This window comes from Aptenodytes forsteri, unplaced genomic scaffold (assembly GCF_000699145.1).
Source record: "Aptenodytes forsteri isolate BGI_AS27 unplaced genomic scaffold, ASM69914v1 Scaffold404, whole genome shotgun sequence".
In the NCBI taxonomy this organism is placed as follows: domain Eukaryota; kingdom Metazoa; phylum Chordata; class Aves; order Sphenisciformes; family Spheniscidae; genus Aptenodytes; species Aptenodytes forsteri.
In genome coordinates, this window is record NW_008795629.1 from 5,039,648 (window position 1) to 5,062,202 (window position 22,555).

At 49.5% G+C, this 22,555-nt stretch overlaps 1 protein-coding gene across 1 annotated transcript in view; it reads left to right on the plus strand.

The window, feature by feature from the left end:
- DIS3L2 (DIS3 like 3'-5' exoribonuclease 2) overlaps positions 1-22,555 on the plus strand; it is a 200,003-nt gene that overhangs the window by 141,808 nt on the left and 35,640 nt on the right. The window contains exon 14 of the mRNA XM_009282384.1: positions 16,262-16,341. Within this exon, the coding sequence (XP_009280659.1) occupies positions 16,262-16,341 (80 nt within the window). The remainder of the gene's footprint in view (positions 1-16,261; positions 16,342-22,555) is intronic.

Here is a 22,555-nt window from a genome sequence, read left to right on the forward strand (position 1 = left end):
ACCAGCTGAGATAGCAGACAGGTATGTCTCTTTTCTTAAAAGAGTGCAAAACAGTATTGAACCCTCTGAGGTTCTCCATGCTGGAGGAATGCTCAGTGTCCCAGGAGTTTTAAGATGAAGTCTAGAGCAGACAATGAATACTGAGAGAGGCCAGATAGAAATACGGGATCTAAATGGAGTTTCCATAGGTCAGGCCCAGCACAGAAGCCAGTTGGTCTCCACATGCCAGGACCAACAAGATGTTGTTCATGCTTCTTGGGATGAAGAAATCCAGCAGATGGAGGTGTGTTAAACCTGCCCTTGTGTGCCCACTTTGTAGGGAGAAACAGCTACTCCTCAGGGTGAACTTGATGACCTTCTTTCTTTTGAGTTCACAGCTACCGTCTGCAGCTGAGCACTGCAGGAAAGAGAGGACTTGTCCTAACCCCCAAGCAGCTGGGCAAAGTAACATCATATGGGCTTCATCCCTTCAGAAAAATTGTTGAAAGGCAGGCAGCTTCTACAACCGACTTCTTTGGGCTGGTGGGTTTCTTGCACAGCTTTGGCTTGGTGTGCTGTCAGGCCTGGTTCATCCTTGCTCCTGCTGTTGGTAGGTCTGTAGCTTGCTTCGGACCCAGCACTGAAGATCAGTGTTTTAGCTACAAGTAGCCTTTGTAATAGTGGTAGCATAGCGATGGGCACAAAATAAAATTCAAAGGAGGAAGACTTGCTGAAAAGAGCTTAAACAGCCAAGAAATGGGTGCCACCACAGGCATTTCTCCCAACCCTCACTGATTTTCATTTTGAAAGAGTTATGTTTGGGGAGGGTTTTTTTAATTTGTCTAAAATAAAAAAAAATTACCCTCCCTCATGGAGCTGCTGGCCCAAATGTTTTTAGAACTAGCGTGCAGCTGCCCGGTCTACCTTGTCTCGTTAGAAACTGGCTTGATCTTCAGTCTTGGCAGATCCCATGAGAGTCTATGAGATCTATTAGAAGGGTCCAAGGTGACTCTTTGGTATGAGAGGGTAGGCATTTCACAGCTTGCTGAATGTCAGCTGTGACAGTGCGGTGCCTGGGATGTGCTGTGTCAAGGCTTGAGCTGCCAGTTATGGCATCGTGGAAATGTAAAGCTGGAAAGGGCTTTAGGAGATGATCCTTTCCTTTTCCTGGCAATAGCAGGAGCTCAGCTGGTAGCGGTCCTGTGCCGTGTTTTTTGTTGCTTTGTCACTGAGCCTTTGTAGCTGCTGGGACCTGTGTAGCCAGAGCAAGTTCCTCCTGGGGTTGTCTCCATGACTTTCACCCACCCAGCCGTGCAGATACAAAGTGTGTGGAAGAAGTTTGCCGTTGGGCCTGTCCCTCACGTGTCCCTGATTAGTCGTTGCCTGGAATCTGAAATACTAAAGGCCTGCAGAAACCTTGCGAGGAGCTCGGCTGAGCGTGCCAAAGTCCTCTGGGGTAGAGTTCAGCAGTCTGAAGGGCTCACCTGATTACAGCAAGGTAGTCATGCAAAGTGACTCACACGAGATTATCTTTAATGTCATCGAGTGTTTCTTCTCATTACAGTTGACAAGACAACCTGCTGGCTGCTGTTGTAACGGGGTTTTACATGACGTGGCTGCAGTTGTTGCGTGGTTCAGAGAAATGCTGGGGTGCAAGATGCCCTCTAGTGCAGTCCAGGCAGCATAGCTCAGCGCTCCCACGGCTGGTGGCATCGCTGCCACGCTGGGGGCAAGTGGCATGGCTGGGCAATAACCAGAGCGGGCAAAGCATAGCAGGGACCTTTGCTTTTCAGCTTTAAGTGGGGATTTCAGCCTTAGGTTGGTTTATGGAAAGCAGCGTGAGGTTTGGTTTAGGGAAGAAAAAAAAAATAGTCCTTTCGAAAAGCAATTTGTTTCTGCTTTCTGTGAGCAAGGCTTCCAAACGGACTCGGTCAGTTCTGCAGTACGATCAACAGGACTGGAAAAAAATACCAAGTGAAGTAACACAGTGGCTGTGGTAAACATGAACTGAGGCCTTGGAAGTAGCTAATGGCATACCACAAAAGAGTCTCCTTTCACCCACCACAGGCCGTGCCAGCAGCAAGTGCTGCCAGCGCTGGCGTCTAGCAGAGGAAAGCATCATTTGGCTCCCTTTTGGATTTCATTACTCTTCCTGCACTCCCTCCTGCTCACAGCAAAAGCCTTTCCAGTTGTAAAGAAGTGAATTAACTCCCTTCGTGTCAGTGATGGATGAGGCGCTTTCTCCCCCTTCAAAGAGGCGAGCCGTGCCGGTGAATGCGGGCCAGAGGAGTTGAAAAGTCCAAGCGGAACAGGAGAGCCCGTGGGGTGACCCAGCTGTCGGGCAGGACACCCTGGGGACAGCTCCCACCGGTGCCCTGCGAGCGGGGAACAAAAGCTGCTCTCAGCACGCTCGCCCTCGAGGCTCATTTTTTTTGTGTCCTGCTTTCAATGGACTTGGGCACATCCCTTAACACACAGGAGCCGTTTGTGCGGGGTTCACGGAGCCTCAAAGGCTTTCGGAGGGTGCTTCTCCGCCCTGCACAAAGGAGGGTTAGCACGCTGGTACTTGGGAGATCTCCTTTCAGGCGTCCATGGCTAATCATATTAAAGGTGACCTCGTGGGCAGCGCTTTCCATTGTTGCCATGTGTTTTGTCCAGTGCTTGAGTGATGTTGCACATTGGAATGTATTCATGCGTTACCTAATTTAATCACCAGGCTTAATCTCCTCTCCTGTTCTACACCCTTAGAATTTACTGGCTCCTTTCTAGCCTCCCGTGCATTGTCTGGGTCTCCTTCACAAACTGATACCGATGCCTGGAGGTATTTTTATTTATTTATTTACTTTCAGAGTGTATTTAAAAAAAATCATCTCAACAACAAACCCAGCAACCTCTCCAAAGGGTGAGCAGGCGCAGTGGATGCTCTAGGAGGCTGATCCTTCGTCCCTGTGATCTTTTTCTTCCAGCTTTTCCATAGAGAAATTAAGGATTAGGCTCATGGGTTTAAAAAAACAAAAAAAATACTACGAATGGAAAAATGACTGAGAAAGCGGCGTGTCTCCTTTTAATATTGTTGGAATAAATAACTAATTTTAAGAACTTGACTGTCTCTGTAAAATATGGTGTTGGTTTCTGCCTTTAAAATTTACCGCTTTGGTATGGACAACTCCAATTCCAGGACTGACCGGACAAAATTAACCCAACAAAGCCCCAAGTCCATCAAGCTGGGAAACTGGAAAGTCTGATTTATGCAAAACTACTGCAAAAACCAGAGGCCTCTGCAAGAGCTGCCATGCTCTGCAGAAGCCAGGCATTTCTAGGGAGCAGTGCTTTACAGACTGTCTTTTAAGGATGATTTCTAAAGATTTTTCTAAGACTTCCCTGCCCCAGCCAACTCTGCCGTGTGGAGGGGTATGTTAAAAATGGGAATTAGAGATTCAGTTGTGTTGTGACTTGCTTTAGGAGTGGATGGGGTCAGTCCCGGCAAGGGAAGGTAGTGATGAAATTTTAGGACGATACACGATCAGGTTGCTAGTATGCTGAACTCCCAGGGGCAGGAAATCTTCTAATTTCCTTACACTTGCTGAGGCAGATTGTTAAATAAATACCTCATGCTTTGGTTCAGCTCTTAGATTCTCCTTCTCCGCATACGGCGTGCTGGTACCCACAACTCTAAACAGTGAACTACATCCCGGATGTCTTTGAAACCTTAAACATAGCTTGTACCAATTTAACTGAATTACAGCTTTGAGTTTCCCTCTGTGTGTGTGTGTGTGTGTACATGCACACACGCGTTTCTTGCAGCCGAGCTCTTGCATGTGAGCTTGCTGGTCTTCTGAGACTGTGTGTTATGGTTTGGGTTTGATAGGAGGAAGGAGGAATGACATAAAAGATTGCAGATTTGTGACTGGTTTTAAAAATAGTTTTAAAATATTATGTATCTTCATTTTGAAGAAATACAATACTGCTTGGAAACCACAACTACTGAACATAAACCATGTCGAGCCCCTTACATATGTTAAATAACAGTGTGGAATAGAGGGTTATAAACAGCCTGCTGTGCATTAATGCTGGAAGAAGATCACTGATCCTAACCCCCACGCTCCAACCCAGGGATCGACAGCAGCGTCACGGGCTCTGACATCAACTTGGCCCTACAAAAATACTTCACATTTTACACCACACCTTTTCAGAGTGAACCTTGCCAGAGCCCTTTCCGAAGCATCTACATGCAGAAATCGCTTCCCCGCTGAAGCACAGCCGTATCGGAGCTGGAGGAAGACGGCTGGCTGTGGGTTAGCTGGAGGGCAGGGTGCCCGACCCCCTGCCAGCGGGGCTCTGGCCTTGCTGGGACAAGGCACCTGGCCCCCGTCCACTCCTGCTTCCTTCCCTGTGACAGAGGAGCTGCAAGGTCCCTAGGAAAGAGTGAGCAGGAGCAGGTTGCTGCCAGAGGAATTCGACCGAGCCACAGCCAGCCCATCCCTGGGGGAGTCCAAGAGCCAGCGGCTGTTGTGCTAATGGCGGCAGCTCCTGCCGTCCGTGGGAATCGGCAGGGATGTCCTTGGAAAGCTTTGGATCTCGTGCACCAAGCAATCGCGCTTAGGCATACCGCGAGATTTGGTTAAGTAAGAGAGAGGAGGTCGTGGCACGCAGCCCGCCTCTGCCTGGGGAGGAGGGAGCCGGTACAGCCATGGTGGGATGCTGGGTAGCGTTTTATGGCATGCAGTGTGTGGAGAAGATGCTCTGCGGAAGGCAGTGGGCTGAGTGTGTATGGCAGGAGATGCCTTCCCATCCCGTGCTGCTAACAGTGCGGGGGGAGAAGGTTTGGCCAAGGACACAGCACAGTTGCCTGCTGCCTGCAGTCCTGGCAGGTTGTAACAAGCTGAAAGAGAGTCCAGATTGTCCCCAGAGAACGAGCAAAGCTTGAGTTAGCAGTGCTAGGGCTGGACTTTGGGACTGCCAGCTATTTCACAGCAGCACCCCAAAGAATGGGGGAGAATGGCATGGCTGTCAAACTGAGATCAGCGTGGTGTGGTCAGGGCATTCTGCATCTTCATAGTCCCAGTTCCAGTTTAATTGGCTTGCAGATATAACTAAACCTGGAAATCCTGTTGTGATCTCTCTTGTTACCTGGCAGAGCTCTTATCATGTCCGCACAGGGGCTGTTCATATTTTAATGGGTTTATCTCTTGTATGGAGGGTATTACAAGCTTTTGTCTGTCTTCCAGTGCAACTCTACGGAAACCCCTCTAGGCATGAGGCAGTACCTGGGCACTGAATTAATCTGTGCTCCTGGGTTCTCACAGCTCCATTAGTGGCTCAGCAGGGGAAGCAGTTAGCATTAACAAATTTAAGAAAATAGGATTTGCTGTGTTTGATCTGCCCTCGGCTCCTTATTCCTCCCAACAGCAATGACGAAGACTGGGCACATTATGGGAAGACACAAAATAGTCATAGGGAAGACACAAAATTGGCTGATTTGTAAAATGTGTATCAGCATCCTCCAAGGCGCTTGGGGGAAAAAAAAAAGTTGTACTATAGTTGGGGGCAATAAGAGACACCGAACCATTTTTCCTCCTGCCACATGCACAGACACATCTGCACCCACAGCTCTTACCTTGCCTTTCCCTGTGGCTCGAGCCATGTGGAGACAGCGCGGTGTCCCGTCCTCCTTCAGGTAACCGCTGATTTGGGATCTGTCACTGGTGTGAGACTGGGGCAGCTCTCAGAAACCATCCAGCGCTTTGTGAAGGGCTGTTTGTCCCCTTACTTTTAATCAAATGAATGTTTACCATTGCTGGTGTTATTGTTCTGTTTTCCATTAAAGAAACGACCTGCAAGCCATGTCATGTTTTCTTTGTGGCGTTATGTTCCTTAGCAGAGCTGTGCATCCATCAGTGGCTGGATCTGCCATCTCTTTGGGAGCTGCTGACTTCTGCAACGCTGTTCTCTACTGACCGTGGGCTCTCGCAAAATAGCAGGGCCAAGAGTGAAGCTAAACTTCAGGCTGCTTAAACCTAGAGTCAGTAAGCTGAGACCATGTTTTCAGACGTGACTGTCAGGTGTCTGAAATAAAAGCAGTTGGGGATAATGACCTGTTACCTGCAGTACCCTCTAATAATGACATACCAAGCAGCGAGTTTAGAGAGGGTTTTCCACTTGGCTGTGTCACCTTTCATCTAAAGCAAGCGTGGAACACACCAATTGCTTTTCTTAAGTCTTTCAGGCTCTCGCATACTGTTTTGGGACAGAAATGACTTAGGGATCCCTTTCTGATCAGGCTTTGCTTTTCTTCATCAGATCAAAATGGCATATATATGGACTTCCATACTGCCCACCCTGTGAAAAAGCTGGTGTCAGTCCCTCAGGTCCCTTCGGGTCCCAGGTATGACCGACCGGCAGGCTGCAGGCACCGTGGCTGCACAGAAACGCCTGTCTGTTCGGCTGCTGACACTTGTCAGCTTAGGGGAAATTTTACATCAGCCGTACGCTTAAAGTTTCTCTCCTTGCTAATAGTGAGAAATATTTCCTTTTTTTCATGGTTACTTTAACTCACTTGGTTGGTCTGTTTGCTCCAGGATTTGCAGAGCGGTGGACATATTTGCTGCTCGGCCAGCCCCTGAGCTTTCCGATGAGCCGGGGATTATGAGGCCCGGGGTCTCTCTCAGTCCTGGGTGTCAGTGGCGGGTGCTGCTAGTGTCAAGCTCCCCTTCTCCAGGCTCTGCACCAGCTGCTGGTGCCAGCGGGCTTTGGCAGTGTGGTGTCAGCGGCTGCATTTACCATCTCCCTTCTCGTGCAGCAGACCCCGGTCTTGCCTGTTCCCGTTCACACCAGTTACGGGTCCCTGTGCTGCTCCCCTGGCCTCTGGCTATTGGCCTCTGGTCTCTCCTGGGGAATTTTCACTCTCTGAAAAGGTATGTGGTGTCCAAGCGCTGCCCTCCAGCCATCAGCCTCTTTAGGGACAGGGAGATTTGACTTGCCAGCAACTCTAATGGCTTTGAGAAGGGTCAGCCCTGGCTCTCCATGAGTCTCTGGGGTTGTTTCAAATTCCTGATTGCAATCTAGCCTCTTACTAGAGTCTTGATCATCCTCTTCTCCCAAATTCCTGCTTTCCCAAATGCATTTCCATATCTCCCAGGTGAAGAAGAGGCCATTGGGACTGGGCAGGACCTAATTGTTCCCCACAGCCCTGTAAGGCCTGTAAGTCATCATCAGTCTTCAAAATCCAAGAATTTTCTGCAGCCCAAAACCTCTCGTTTCTGCTGAGGTTGGTGAAGCCCAGCTTGTGAAGTCTCTGTTATTGCACAAGATGAAATCAGTGAAATTGTCTTTTGTCAGACCACCGGCAGGGCTGGGAGAAGTGCAAGAGCTGGGAGTGCTTTAAAGAGAGGCTGAGAGACAGGCTGAGTAACATAAAACGGCCAAGCAGTAAAATTTGGCATGTATCTTGTTAGTGTCACAGTTTTTTATGTGGCATTTCCTAAGGATGTTTTGCTTTTATTTTAAAATTGATGTATGTGTAGAAAATACTTTTAACTTCATTGACAGTTCCCTAGTGGTCTAGAGCATGCGGTGCGGTGTCACAATTTGTTAGCTTCTGAAGAAGGTATTTTTAATCCACCAATGTAAACCCTTTGCAATTGTATAATCTGTATTTTAGTCCTGTGGTTTCCTAATCATGCATCTAGAGAATGAGCTCATCCAGTTTATAAATTATAAAGTGAACGGAAGTATTCAGCTCTTCTTTCTAAATAAATCTGGATCCATTTCTTTGCGGATTGCGTACTGTGTTCGAAACTTCCGATGTAGGCAAGTGTGAATGTTTAAAAATAAACTTATTTGCAGTTTATATTTTTGCCAAGTGGTGAAAGTTGTCTCCTGCCCCATCTTTCCAGAAAGGCTCTTCAGCTTTGACTTGCAGCTGTGAAATAAAAGCCAAGGGTATGATGCCAGCTTGCCATTTTGATGACAGTGTTCACCTATCTTTGCAAAGGATCCAGCCACACTTCTTTCTGGTTTTGCTGCACTGCCCGACCACCTGTAGTGGAGTTTTTGGGGTGCCACTAGACAGCAACAGAGCAGCCCTCATGTGTGCTGGGGAACACGCGTTGGTGTTCCCCATGATGGGGAACAGCTTCCATGATGGGAAGACCTCGCTGCATCCCAGGGAAGATATTTGGAGAGGAAGACCTGCGGCTGCCAGTGGGATAATTTACTAATAGCTTATAGTGGCTTTGGGTCCCAGGCTGGGAACGTCTGGCCTAGAAGGTTAGTTTAAGAAGGGGGCAAAGCTGTCTGCTATCTTCCCGTATGTCAGGGATTCACTGGCTTTGCATATATTTTATGCAGTTGTATAATGCAGGCAGCAGCAGAGAGGAATAACATTTGAGTAAACTATGGGATTGTAAAATAGAAATGGGCAGAGGGATTCAGACCGGAGTAATACCACAAATGAGTTTCAGCTCCATTTCCTAGGCTGGATTGGGTTTCAGGTTGACATTGTCCTTTAGCCACACGCATGGATCTTGTAGCCTGCTAGCAGAGGTAGTTTGTGGGCTAATGTCATGAGAGGGAAGAGACATTAGAGAGATGTATTGCTTGGGTGGTGCAGAATGAGTAAAACCCAAGATGATGTGTTGTATTACAGCAAGTAAGAGAGAACCCTTCTGCATGGGCGACCTCGAGATGAGAAAGCAAAACAGGAATGGAGAGGAGGTCTCACCCTCAGAAATAAGTCACCCTTTGCTCTGCTGCCCATTTGCACCCAGTTGTTGTTCTGTCCTGTGAAAGGGGGCAAGGCTGGCAAGGAGTTTCTGTCAAACACAGCACCGTCATCTCACACCCAGGAGCTCCAGGACGTGCAGGTTGGCTGGCTGTGGAGCATGCTGGGTGCCCAGCATGATCATTGCTGATTCCTTCCTGTGCCTGCTCTGCATTTCAGTTTGGGGGTCGAGATGTCTCAGGAGTGGTGACAGTGGGGCGGGAAGAGCAGCTGCTGGTGACATCCCCTTCAGAGCACCCTTTCCCCAAGGAGCAGGCTTATGGGACAGCTGATTTTACCTTTGTCGTGGTTTAACCCCAGCTGGCAACTAAGCACCACACAGTCCCACTGGAGTTCCAGCCTGTCCACTACAGCAGCACAGAAACAGTAGTGATGCCCTGGCAATCTGCCAGCCACTGAGTTCATTTAGTCCATGATTTTGGGCTCCATCTTTTATGGTGGTCACTCAGGACAGGAGAGGTGGCGTGGTGCATGGAGTTACTGGGCACCAAAGCCAGCTCAGGTCGGGTCACTGCTGCACTTGCACTGCTTCTTGTAAGGCTTGTCCTCCATTGGTTCAGGTGGTTCCTGCTATAGTAATTCCTATAACATGCAACTCAAATCATGGGTTACAACAATTTAAAGGTCTATCCATTACAATCTCCACGCCTGGTCCCTTTGGGCTAGACCATAGGGTTTAACATTGCAATGAAGTCCTCCCCTTGCTTGTCTCTGTCTCCTGGGGATTGGCAGGTCTGAGGACACAGGGCAGCAGGGACAGCTTCAGGAGCCTCCTAGAAAATTTAAACCTTCACCTGGAAAATGTGCATTTAGGGATGGGGAGAAGTAGTCTCAGTGAGGAGGCAATGGGTGAGATGTGACCGGTTTAGGACCAGTTCAGGACTTCCAACCAGTAGCAACAGCAGTCCCATAACCAGGTGCTGAGATTGGTCAACCATTCTCTCTCTGCAAAGCCAAAAGGGAAGGACCACCTCAACCTGCTATGAGAGGTAACTAGTTGAGCTGCTAGCAAGTTTCCTTGTCTTTCCTCTTTTTCCACTGTAGGACTTTTGGTCTCTCCTTTTATTACCCCCATCCTGTCCTCACCACATGTTCTTCAACCTCTACCCAGGGTCTTTCTCCAGCAATTTTGAACTGCAGCACAAATAGAAAAGCTGGTGGAAGGAGAATGCTTTGGTCTCAAGAGCAGCTTCTTTAAGTGAAAACACAGCTGTGAGGTTTGCAGCCTGCACTTCTGTAAGGGCTTGTCCAGCCGGCACAGCCAGCACTGCTGCAGTCCTTCCAGCACGCAGGAATTGGGAAATCCATTGTGAACAAGATTGAGTTTGATGGCCTGCGTGGAGGCAGATGGATGTATTTTTAAGGGACGAGGTGCCAGAAAACCCTGTGATTACGTTACTGGAGCATGGCTCGTTTTTTGTGGTTTTAAAAGTGAGTGTCAGGACTTCAGGGATATTTTTTTTTCGGGTCAAAACTGAAGTTTGGGCGGGGCATAAAAACCTGCTTGATGACTAAGTTTATTCTTAAAAAGCTTGCTGGACAGGGGACCCTTTATTCTGAGAGGGAGCTGATACCAGTCTTTTTCAACTTCCATGCAGATGGGGTTAAATTTGAATGAGTGCCAAGGGTAGAAAAGAACCCCTGCCTTTCAGGAGACTGTTCTCAGTGTAATCTTTAGATCCAGTCCCCTGGTTTTTGTCTTGGAGGCTCATGTTCTGCCTCTCCTCCTTGCCCTGGGTGAACTCTTTCTGCTTGAATATCCCACCACGTTGGTGGAATTACCTTGAACAGTTATAACCAAGGCTGGCCAAAGCATGCCCTTACATTGCCCCAGAATTGGGACATCTGAAATCTTTGACCTGGTTACTCAGCTGAACCGATAATACCCCTCTGATACAGTGCATATGTAGAGAAAACTTTTCGTCTAATGACGGAGGTTTGCTGCTCGGAGCCAAGGCTGAGAACAAGGGGATCCAAGCCAAACCATTTACTCAAGGGGCATGCAGAATTTGCCCAGTCAAGTCAATACAGGTACTGGCAGCGTTTCAGCAGCCAGAAGGTTGCTCCTCATGCTCTCTCCTTGTTGGAGCTACCAGGCTTTATCACATGACTGGGCCCCTAATTGTTGCAGGTCTAAATTTTCTTTAAAATGAGGATGGCTGCTGGCTGCACCAAAGCCCAGGCAAGCCTGGAGGTCCATGACAACGTTAAGCACTGCTCCCCATTTCTGAAAAGCCTCTTTCTGGCCTTGGTGGAGGAAGCCCCAAGATGTAGGCAGCTTCCCCAACACCCCCCACCAAGTCCTGTCTGCCTGAGCAGGGCGTTGGGTCCCCACAGGGATCAGGCGGCACAGAACTGTCGGTACACTGAAGGGCAGCTGCCCTGAGCCCTTCTGCTTTCGCTGGTGTATTGTGTCTGTCCATGTCTGTGCGCTGGTTTGGTGTCTGCTCACCACTGTCAGGGGAGTGTGCATGGGAACCGTTGGGTGCAGGTGAAGCATGTCAGTGTCTGATGGATGGAGGAACAAGGAGGAGCAAGGAAGCATCCCACTATCAGCCAACTGCTGGGTTTAAGGATATAGGAATAGAGAGTGGGAGGATGTTGCCAATCTAGAGAGTGGAGCCATTGCACGAACAAGTGTTAGGTGCACACAGCCCCCTGTGCCCAGTGACCACTGTGGACAGGAGATGACTTTCCTTGAGATTGCTTTCCTGAAGGAGGTGGCATTAGCTTCACCTCGGGCCTGCAGTAGGTGCCACCAAACATTACCAAGGATCAGCCACGTGTTGTGAGTACATTCTCTTGCTCCATCAACCAGTCACCAGATAACGTGCCCATGCCTGCTTGTTACTTTGGGTACCACGGAGGCAATGACGTCCTGCCCGTCAAACAGCCTGCCCCAGCCCCTTTGAATTTCAGCGCCCTGCTCCTCTTCTGTTTGGGTGTATTGCAATTGCGTCTGGTGGTGAGCGAGCCTATCCATCACTGTATCCACACAGATCCCAATTACTCCTTTTGACAGCTCTTATTCACACACCTCCCTGTGCCTCTGACATCTCAATTATTGATGGGGCTTGCCTGGTAGGCAGCAGTCTGTTCTCAGCATGGCTACGTTCCAGCTCCCTTTCCCATTGAGTTCACGCACGCACCATGCCGAGCGTTTCTTTATGTGCAAAGCTATTGAAGTGGAAAGGGATCTTTATTAGCATGTGAGTTCCAGGGCTACGCTACCAAAGGGGGCAGTGCAAGCCAAATGGCACCGCAGTATGGCGCTGGGAAATTTCCTCTCGCCCTCCTCTCCCAGTGAAGCCCAGCAGTGTCTTGTAAAATTAAATGATCTCATATGTTTAATGCTGAAGATCCCTTGATCTGATGAGCCTTCCTTGTGATGGGGTCACCCTGCACTTGCATTTGTGCAAGAAACCTCAGTCCCCCATTGCCCCTGCAGGCATAAAATCCGGTATTTTGAAGAGCAGTGCCCTTTCCTTTGTCTTGGTATTAGTTTGTTTGCTGGCTTTACAGCAGGCCTTTGCCTTCTGACAAGGAGCACTGACACACAAAAAAAGGAGCTTCAAAGCAGCACGCGGTGTTGGAGCAATGTTGTCAAATTGGTTAAGAGTTAGAGCTGTGCCCGAGGGAGGATTGCATTGCTTGTTTTGTAGGGCTTCCTCTATCTGGGAGGCTCTGGATGTCTCATGACATTGCTGTAGCAAAAGTCAGATAGGAGGAACGATAAAGTGGTCGATCAGCTCCTGACATCTCTCCTGCCCCCAGCCTTGCCCTGCAACCGCGGTGTTGGAGCAATGTTGTCAAATTGGTTAAGAGTTAGAGCTGTGCCCGAGGGAGGATTGCATTGCTTGTTTTGTAGGGCTTCCTCTATCTGGATGTCTCGTGACATTGCTGTAGCAAAAGTCAGATAGGAGGAACGATAAAGTGGTCGATCAGCTCCTGACATCTCTCCTGCCCCCAGCCTTGCCCTGCAACCTTCTTTAATTCAGAAGTAAACAGAGGTTTTGTGCTTAGTGAACGAAGGCAAAAGGAAAGGGCGGCTGCTGGAGAAGATGATACCAGAGAGAAGCAGTAGTGTAGGGAGTGCAGCGAGCTGGGAATGGACACCTGAGTTTTGTTCTCAGAGATCTGTGGCAGCAGGCGCCTCATAGATTAGCTTTAGCATGAGAGGAGAAGTCTGTGGAGCAGACCTTCCAAAGCACCGAGTTGATGGGGAGCGTAAGTGCCTTTGCAGCTGAGCACAGCCGTGCAGAAGTGAGCATGTGTCTGAGGGTGGTCAGTGGAGCACTCCTGTGGCTCCAGCGGCAGAGAGGACCCAACCACATGATATCGAGTGGGTGTGGACAACCTTTTCAAGCTTAGTAGGAAGCTTACAGTCTCTACATCCCAGTTTGCCTCCTGGCAGCGCTCAGCTAGTCCTTCTCTACCTGCCTTACCCGCTCTCTTTCTGCCCTGTGATGAGTTTTGCCTGGGGGCTCCGTGCTTCCTGCAGAGACCAAATGCCAAATGAGCAAAGGCAGCTGAAGCATTGCTGGTGGCGGAACAGCCAGAGCGTGGCTGTTCATTCGGGCACTGTAAGGACTCCTGGCCTGGGTGACAATCACAGGTCCCCTCTTCCCCCTCCTGGCTGGCCATGACAGTGCATCAGCAGAGCAGATCTGCAGAAGAGCAGGGTTTTGTGCATCAGCGACAGCACGGCTGCCTTGGGCTATGGTTGCTGGGACAGAACTTTAGTTACACGTCTCTCCGTGTGACAGCCTGACCCTGACATTTCTCTGAGTGGGATCCTCTTGTCACTGTGGGTGACAGCAGCATCCTCTTGTCTGACAGTATTGCCCCATATGGTCAAGCCATGTGTAGTCCCCATTATACAGGCCTTGCTGGCACTGGTGGGTAAGCAGAGACGGCAGAGCCTGCCAAACAGGGTGTGTTTTATTTGTCTGGAATACCGTGAGCAGACAAAGAAGGGTTAAAATAACAGAAAGTTGAAAACCCGTTATCTTCGGGAACTGTGATCTTTCCTTTTTGGGTAGGCGGGTTCCATGGGACCCTGTCCCCCCCAGATAGTGGAAAGGTCACCCTCCCATACCTGATTGCCTCACAGCTTTCCCCGGCAGCCTGTCCAAACAAGGCTGTTTTCCTTCCAAGCCCTTTTCCTTCCTTCCCTTCCCCTGGACTTGTCTCCTTGCACAGAGCTGGCTCCGGCCCCGGGTGGTGCCGGGGGCCCAGAGCCCAGGTGAGCTGTAACCAGAGATGCTCGGTTACTGCAAGCTCGAAGCCCGCTTAGCTGAGAGCTGCAGACAAGAGGCTCAGGCATTCCTGAGTTTGCCCTGATGAGAAATGTTGTTGAAAGTGGCCAAAGCCACACTTTTGCCTGATTTTACACTTTCTTTTGCGTTTCTTCTCTAGCGACTCTGCAGTGCGGTGCCCTTTCCTCAAAGTGCAGGACCAGGTGGAGCTGTGCCTGAGATAACCACTGTCCCTTTTGCCTCAGAGGTGCTTTCCGATACTCTAGCAGAAAAGCTTTGGAAAACCTGGCCCAGAAAAATGGCTTTGGGCAGTTCCCAGTTCCTCCTTCAGTTCCCCAAACGAGGGCAACTCACCTGGGGGACTCTGGGTATGGATAAGTGACCTTTGCCCGTGCCACAGCAAGGTGATTGTTTGTGTCCCCTGGGGAGGTGGCTTGTTTCTTGCTGACCTCCTGCTCCCACGAGATAGCTGCAATGTGCCATCATAGCATCTGGAAAGGCTGGAGCTGCAGCCTGGCTTCGTGGATCTCAGCAAGAAGAAATGTCCTCAGCTGGCCCTGCTAGTCCTGCCTTAGGCACCGGTCTCCAAAACGGATCTGAGGAATCTGCTAAGCTGTAGTGAGATCAGAGCTTGCAGGAAGGGGTAGTGGTTGAGAGCATAAGAGGTTGCCATCTGGACAGCGGTATGAATCGTGATACTTGTGCCACGGACACATGCAAAGCATGGACACAAGTGATACATGCTGTCGCAGGAGCGTGTGTTTCAGAATGGCTTACAGAATTAGGGGCATAGAAGTCAAGGGAGATCAGCTGGATTTGGCCTCAACCTGTTACTCAGTTCTTAACTCAGTATCCGAGATGGTGAATTTTTCGATGATTTCATGGTATGCAGTTTTATTTGGGTCAGTGAGAGCACAGCATATGACTTTGCTACCCTTTAGGGAAGGGAAAATCAGTGCACGGTGCTGCAGTGCAGCACACGGGGTTTCTTAACAGCCTATGGGAGAAAGATGTTTTAATTCTGTGTTCATTCCTGAATAAGCTGTTAATTTGAGTTAGCAATTTCCTTGGAGCCCAGAGGAGAGGAGTCTGTGATCAAATGGAGTGGTTCAACGCTGCTCTCCTCCTTTCCCTGTTTAAAAAGGTCAGGCTCATCATAACAAATCTTCAACTATTAGCCCTTGCGATGGTCTTCCCAGACCATTTCAAGAGTCCTGCACGATCCAGCAGTGGTAACAGCCCTGCTGTTAGTAATCTCTGTGACCCCAAAAAAGCCAAAGCGCTCAGTGCATAAAGACCACAGCTACCTCTTCTGAAGGATGCTGAAGCCAGCTTGCTGGCTCCTGGTGAGGGTCTGCGTCCCTTTTGCAGAGCCCAGGGGCTGCACCTTGCGGCTGTGGGAGCTGGTGGGACACTGGTCTGGAGGCCAGCAGCCTTCCCCTGGGGAACAAGGGGCTGCTTGGATGTGCAGGGCTGTTGCAGGGCTCAGCCCCGTGCTGTTTTCTAGGCAGTTCAGAGTATAAAATCACCGGAGACATTTTCAGCAAAAAAGTCTCCCTGCAGAACTGTTCTGTTGCTTGTTGTTGAAAGAGGATTAATTTTTCCCCCTTAAATAAAATGAGCCGTGTTTGAAATCTGAAAGCCCTTGCCGAACGCCTTCTTGGAGCTGCAAGGAAAGCAGCTTCCAGGTCACATCATAGCCTCCTGCCGGACGCGGGTCCAAACTGCAAACCCTTCTAACAGCTCTTTAATAACTCTGCACAGAAGGAAAAATCTGTCACCTTTCCCTCTGTGGTTTCTCCTCTGTTCTAATGCACTGGAGGAACGAGATGGAGCCGGGAAAGTTTTCAGGGAAAGACTCGTGGGAACTACAGCTGCCGATGGAGAAGACTCATTTCTTTAGTGTCTGAGGGGAACCGCAATCGCTTTGGTGAAGGCTGGTGTGTGTGGGTGGGTTTGGAGGGGTGAACCGTTATGACCCATGCATTTCAGAAGAACCACAAACACTTTATAGTAACAAAGGGTGGAAAAAGCGAGAGGTTTCTGCAACGCATGTGACTTTTCCCTGAGGTTTGGAACCCCACAGTATGTTCCAGGCCACGGTGTTTGCGTGTCAGTTGGTGAGTTAAGCTTTCTCCCACAAGCCTTGCTTGAAGTTGCTGTGATGACTGAGAGCCTAAAATGCTGCTTTTTTTTTTCTCTCTCTCTTTTCATTCTCCCCCACCCCCTCTCCTCTCTGCAGCTGAAGCTCTCGTTTACCTTGGACCAGGAGAGTGGGATGCCTCAAGGCTGTTATATCTATCAGTACCGGGACAGCAACAAGTAAGTCCTGCGGAAGATTGCACACAGCAGATAGGGGAAGGTGCATTGAAAGGAAACTGCCCTGTCTTCTGGCAGAGGGATCACAACTGCTTGTACCACTTAAAAGTAGATTAAAGCAGGCTTCAGGCTTGACCTGAAACTGGGAACAGCTCCTGTAAAGGCCAGATCCTTTAAAATGCACGAGGCCCTGCAGCCCCCTTTTTTCTGCAGCATTTAAAAGCTGCTTTTATTTGGCTAAAAGGCTGGCTCTTGGGTACCATGGGCTCTGGCAGAACTCACGCAGGCTTTGCCCAGGGGTGTTTGCAGCTCAGACCCGCACTGTTTTGTGCTGGGGTGACGCTGGGAGCGTGGACTGGGAGTAAGCATCTAAAGGCTGCAGAGCACCGAAGAGGGCGGCCCTCACCTCTGCTCAGCAAGAGACACACAGCACCCCATTCTCTCTGCTAAAGCTCATGCGTGGGTTCACTGAGTGGCCTTTCATTTGTGGTACTGTAGCCCCAGTGCCGCTAGGCGCACTGTTTTTATAAGGTACCATATGATATTCAAGCTTTGGATGTGTTTGGAGCACAGAGTCCTCAATTTCTAGGTATTCTGCCTATTTTTACTAGCTGCTGTAGTGAATTGGCACCCAAGATGCTTTTATTTCAAATCACATTCTCATTATCAAATTGACAGCAGCAGCACAGTTCAGGATATTTCGGTGTTCGCGCTGGGTTACTTTGTCTGAATACCAGCATGTCATAAATCCATAGCCTGTTACCTCCACCCATATAGTTCTGCTTCTTGCCAGTTATTGAAGGTTAACCTAAAAAAGGAGGATATATGAAATTGTCAATGAACGGAACAGCCTGTAATTAGATCTGCTCTGAAACGCTGACAAGAACAGTCCCAATGAGGAAGAGGGACATCCGCAAACAGCACCTACCCCTTTCTAAGCTGAGAAATCTCAGTGTTTAAACAAGGGAGATAATTTCTGGGAGAATCCTTCCCACCTGTGGATGGGCAATTAGGACATGGTAATAGTCCCATCCCAACTATCCCGGCCCCAGAGGCGTGGATGAGCAGAGTTGGTACCTCCAGCACCACCAAGCTAACAGGGAAACGTGCAGTTCAGCGCCAAAGCATAAAATTAACGAGGGAAGAGCATTTGTTTCTGAGATTTTTAAAGGCAGCGGCACACAATGGACAGCGAGGAAGAGAAAACCCCCAGACCTATTGGGTTTTGTTAAGGATGTTTATAGATCCAGTGTTTCTAATTGTGTGGCATATATCTCAAAAATCAGCAGCCGTGTTTTTTTCTGCCACAGACCCTCCTCTCCCCAGGCTCTGGTGGGTGTTTTGTGCCATTGTTTGAGGAAACTCTGGGGACGGGAGTGGAGCTATTTTGTTTAAGCGCTAAGGCCAATAGCAATTCTGCTTGGAAACCTTGCTTTTAGCTGTGAGTGGTCCAGCATGTGACAAAGTAGCTGCGGCATGTTGGCAGCTGTTGATTTAGAGCTGTATGGCTGTGACCTGCGTTTCTGGCAAGCGTGGGAGCCGAGCCACCCCAAGCCATGCCAGCCGGGATCATGGGTTGGAAAAATACGGTGTGGGCAGGATGAGTGGGACTGCAAGTAAACCCAGACTTTGTGCGCATCTGAGGAATCCAAACAGCAGTTGTACCTCCCTGCGGGGCCCCGTGCTTTGTATTTTATAGCTTGCTTGACCAGCCTCAGGGGAGCAGGATCCCACTTCCCAGGGAGAGCCTCGCTGAGTTTGCACAGGCGCTTATCCTCTTAAGCCCTGTGCGTGCAGCCCAGCACCTCCGACAATCCTTGGCCAGTGAACTGAAGCGTGAAGGTCTGTGCTATGGCTGACGTATTCTTGCAGGTAAAGTGCCCTTGAGCCAAACGTGTGCTCAGCTCTGGTTGTTCCCTGGGTGATTATGGAGGAGCCCACGTGCACTGCAGCTTTATAGGCAACAGAGCATTGCATTTGAATAGTGTAGTGAAGCACTGGACGCGGCTCCTGCTCAGCCAAGCAGAGAGTGTACTTCTCAAGCACTGGGCCTTTTATAGGGTTAATTTGTTATCTGTACAATAGCATGGCAGTTGTCGTGATAATTTTTCCTTAGCTATTTCCCAGGGTAAATTGTAGGCCTTGTGTTCTCCAAAGCCTAGTCAGGCTTTGACGGTACTCATCAGGACCCAAGGGGATAACAGCTCTTCTGCATTCTTCCAAACATGTATCTAGAAGTTAAAGCAACATAACATTTGTGTCTGCACCATGTTTTGGAGCTGTTAACAGCCCAGAGGAGAAATGCTGGCGATACGCTGTGGATCTCTGCAAGCTTGTGCATGGGAAAGACTGGAAGTATGCACCCCGGAGCCCAGCGTCCTTGGCAGAGCGTCGGGGCTGGGACCCGCACGGGGGACAGACTCACGGCGGGAGCGCAAGTGTGTGAAGCTCTCGAGCAGCAGCAGCTTTAACAGGAGGAAGCGGAGGTGATCCCGGTTGATGGGAACCCATTCCGACCTGGGGAGTGTGCCCGGTACCCCGGAGATCTGTGTGAGCAGGGCTGTGCGTGGCGAGGCTCCGTGCCACCCTGGTCACCGGAGGAGTGTCCCTTCCCCTCCAAGTGGCAAATGCTGTTCCAAGCTGCAGCCAGACGGGGCCACCGGAGAACAGCGGATATTGGCCTCCCGCTCTCAGAACAAAGGACTGCAGCATTGCTGAAATTGTAATTACCAGAGCAATTAGAATTTCTATTGCTTAGGCTAGAAGTGCAAGTACCATGCAGGCTCTTACAAGGGCAATCAATTAGAATTTGTTCCCTTTAAAATGATAAAACCCTGCCAAGGAATTTTTGCCTGCTCCTGGAAGCTTCCTGTTGCCTGCCTGCCTGCAGCAGCGTTCACGGGCACAGTGCTCACCAGGTGCCCGCTCCACTATCGCACCCTGGGTGCTAAGCACTTTGGGGAGACCGGACTCAGCAGAGCCTTGGGAGCCTTGGACTGAGAGCAGAAGAGGTGCTGAGCAGCCAGCTGCTCGCCCCTCCACCCCCTGCTGTAACATATTGGTATCTGATGGCACTTGATAGTCCCAGTAGTGATCCAAGTGCTGTGCTTGGAGCTGTATGGAGGAGAGAGGCTGTCACTGCCCCTGCGGTCACAGGGGTGAGACCAGGGGACATCACTTCTCCCCTTTTCCCCTGACCCAGACACTTTCCTCCCCTTGGCTGCCAGTCCTTCCCAGCCCTTCGGTCCTTCCTGGCCCCAGAGGAAATGACTTGACCTCACGCAGAAGCAAGCAGTCTGCTTTCTCATTTTTAAGCCATGTCACTTAAATTCTCCCTAATGGGGATCAGTCAGTATAATCGACAGAGCACTGGGCTGCTGCACCGGGCTGCTGCGGGAAGGCTGTCCTGCGATGGGAGCGCTGTGCCGTGCCACGGGGACAGCCAGTGACGTGTGCTGGGTGACATTCAGAACAGAAATATATTTTCAGCCTTCACATGGCCCCAGAGAAGTCACATCCAGGAGAGGACAGCCCAGCCAGCCGTCCCACGGTGTGACTGCGGCACAAGTCGGGTGTTGAGGGTGGGACTGGCTTTCTGCCGCTGCCTCCTGCGCAGGCTGGGTTTCTCTGGCCCTGCACAGGATCCAATTGCAAAACCCAGCCAAGCAGTAAAAGACCATCAAGGCCATTCGCATCCACCATGGCTCATGAATCCCATCTTACAACACGCACTCACCGGTCCACGATCTAGGAATATGATACCGGCTGTGCTGAGGAAGCGCCGGCTGCCCACTCTGAAGCCTGCCTGCATGGCGCGGCTGATCCTACTCTTGTGGGCTGCCAGGCAGCAAGCAGGATTAGGTCAAAAAAGGTTACAGATGATCATGAAAGACTTCTTCCAGCCCAAGTGTAGGAAGAGCCAAAGCCAACTTGAATCCCTCTGGAAGAAATTAATTGTGAGAAGTTTTGTGTCTTTTGGCTGCATCCAAGAAATAGAAGATTCAATCTGTTTTCTGTGTTCACTGTCACTATCCAGACACTTCTCTGGAGACCTCCTAGGCTCTGCTCACCTGCCCACAGCAAGTCTGACCCTTCAAATGCCTTTGTCTTCCTCCCAAGACTCTCTGATTACTGTCACCTTTCTCAGATGATGCAGTGCTCAGTGTTCCTGTCATCCCAGACCCACCGAGGAGCTATAAATCCCTGTCAAGATTCATCCTGTTACGTGGGCCGTATTTGCAGGGCATTGTGACACTTCCTTGTCCTCAGCTGGTTCTCCTCTAACATGGTTTTCCTGCTCCCTTAGCCTCCAGGTATTGGTCTCTTTTGTAGGTCCTTTCCTCACATCACAGACGCCGCCTTTGCCGATAGACCAGCTTGCAGTTCGCCAATGAATTTCATTTTAATTCCTTGCTGCAGCTGGGGTTTGTGTCAGGATTATGAATTTGCAGTGGGGGCTTTCATGTTTTCTTCAGAGTAATTTCTGAACCCAGAGGAGCAGCATCTCGCATGGAAGCACTTAGAGACCTCTTACAAAAGCAGCATTAGAGTATTGATCATTTTTTTCTCTCCAGGGACCCAGAGTACTACAGATAGAGCTGCTGTGCAGTGTAGCCACTTGCGGGCAGCACCACACAACTCTTCAGGATGAGAAGTGAAAAATAGCTCCAGTTGAAAGGAAAACTGGTGCCCCCTTTTATATAGAGATCAATGATGCCTGGTACATTGGATTATCACTTAAAACACCAGGACTTCAAATGCCAGGGTGCATGCACTCCTGATGCTGACAGACTAGTGATATATAATGCTGTTTGGGTTACCAATTGAGCTCCTTTGTGCAATCTTTTCATAAGGTGAATGTAATATCTGCAGTGATGTACCCAATGTTACATCAGGAGAGCCAGCCTATAATTATGCTTGAATTGTTTGAACGGGTTATTTGTCACTAACACATTAGCTCACTCCATTTATTGCTACCATTCAGGGCTGCAGCAGGTTTGGTGTAAACAGAGCTTGGGTGGAGGCTTGGGGGGGGTTATTTTTCTGAATAGAGCAAAACAAAATTGTTTGGGGTTTATTCTTTTTTGCTAGGAGAGCTGTTGACTGGGAGTGCTAGGAACAAAATATGTAAACCAGCTGACACAGCATAACTGATTTGTTTTCAGATGTGCTTCCCAGGTGTACAGCTCATGTTGGACTTCAGCATGGATCTGGTTGCTTTGCAGTGAGCTGGCAGTTTTACTGTAGTGTGTTTTGTTCCTTGTGAGAAATTGAGGCTCACAGAGTGGGTTGTTTGTACAAGGAGCTGCTGCACAGCTCACACAGTCACTGGGTGCCTGACCTGCCTTATTACATGGCTGTTTCACGGCATGCATCCCAGTGACGCAGCACTGCTTATATTGGTGTAAAGGAGGTGGTCATCTCCCCTAACGGCATCTGATTTTCTGGTTAGTGACCAGCAAATATGTGCTCTGCCCTACTTTGACCTGCGTGGCCAGAAGTCTCTGAAGGTGGCATCTCCTCTTGTTTGTCTTGCCTGGCAGACTGGGATTTCATGGGGGAAATCCATATACATGTAGTCCCTTGACATCACAGGCTTGGATGGATGCTCTCTAGTAGCAGTTATTCACCTGAAGCTTATGAAATGCCTTGTTTAGATTTCAGATCAAAATAAAATTAATTCCATTTCCAGAAATGGATCTGCCAGCCAATGTCAAATTCTCCAGGGTGAGATTTTCACTTTAGGGTGCCCTGTTGGACAAGGTGGCTTAGCTGGAACGAGGCATGTCCTGCTGCACTGCAGTTCTGTTTCTGCAAGCATTGCCCGAGTCTTGTTGGATTGCAGGTAGCTCAGCTGCCCTGTGACTCTCCAGGTGAGCTGTGGGACGGTTTATCTGCCTTTGGAGGTCACAGGAAAGCATCATAGGCAGTTGGGGTAAGTAAGCCTGTGTTTTCATTAGGAATACCACCACTTTCATTGTAACCAGCCCCTGGGTCTGAGACTAAGCCAGCCTCCCCTGGCCTTAAAACACTACTGAGCTCTGGTGGAAGGGGTACCTATGTGGATGAGAATGCGATTGGAAGCAAAATATAAGCCCAGGCATGAGTTAGCACTGCCCAGAAGATACACTCTACAAAAGAGAAGACTAAGCAGGTTGGAGTTTTTCTTATGATACCGTGTCTCGATTTTTATTTGACTTATGGGCACTGAACTTTA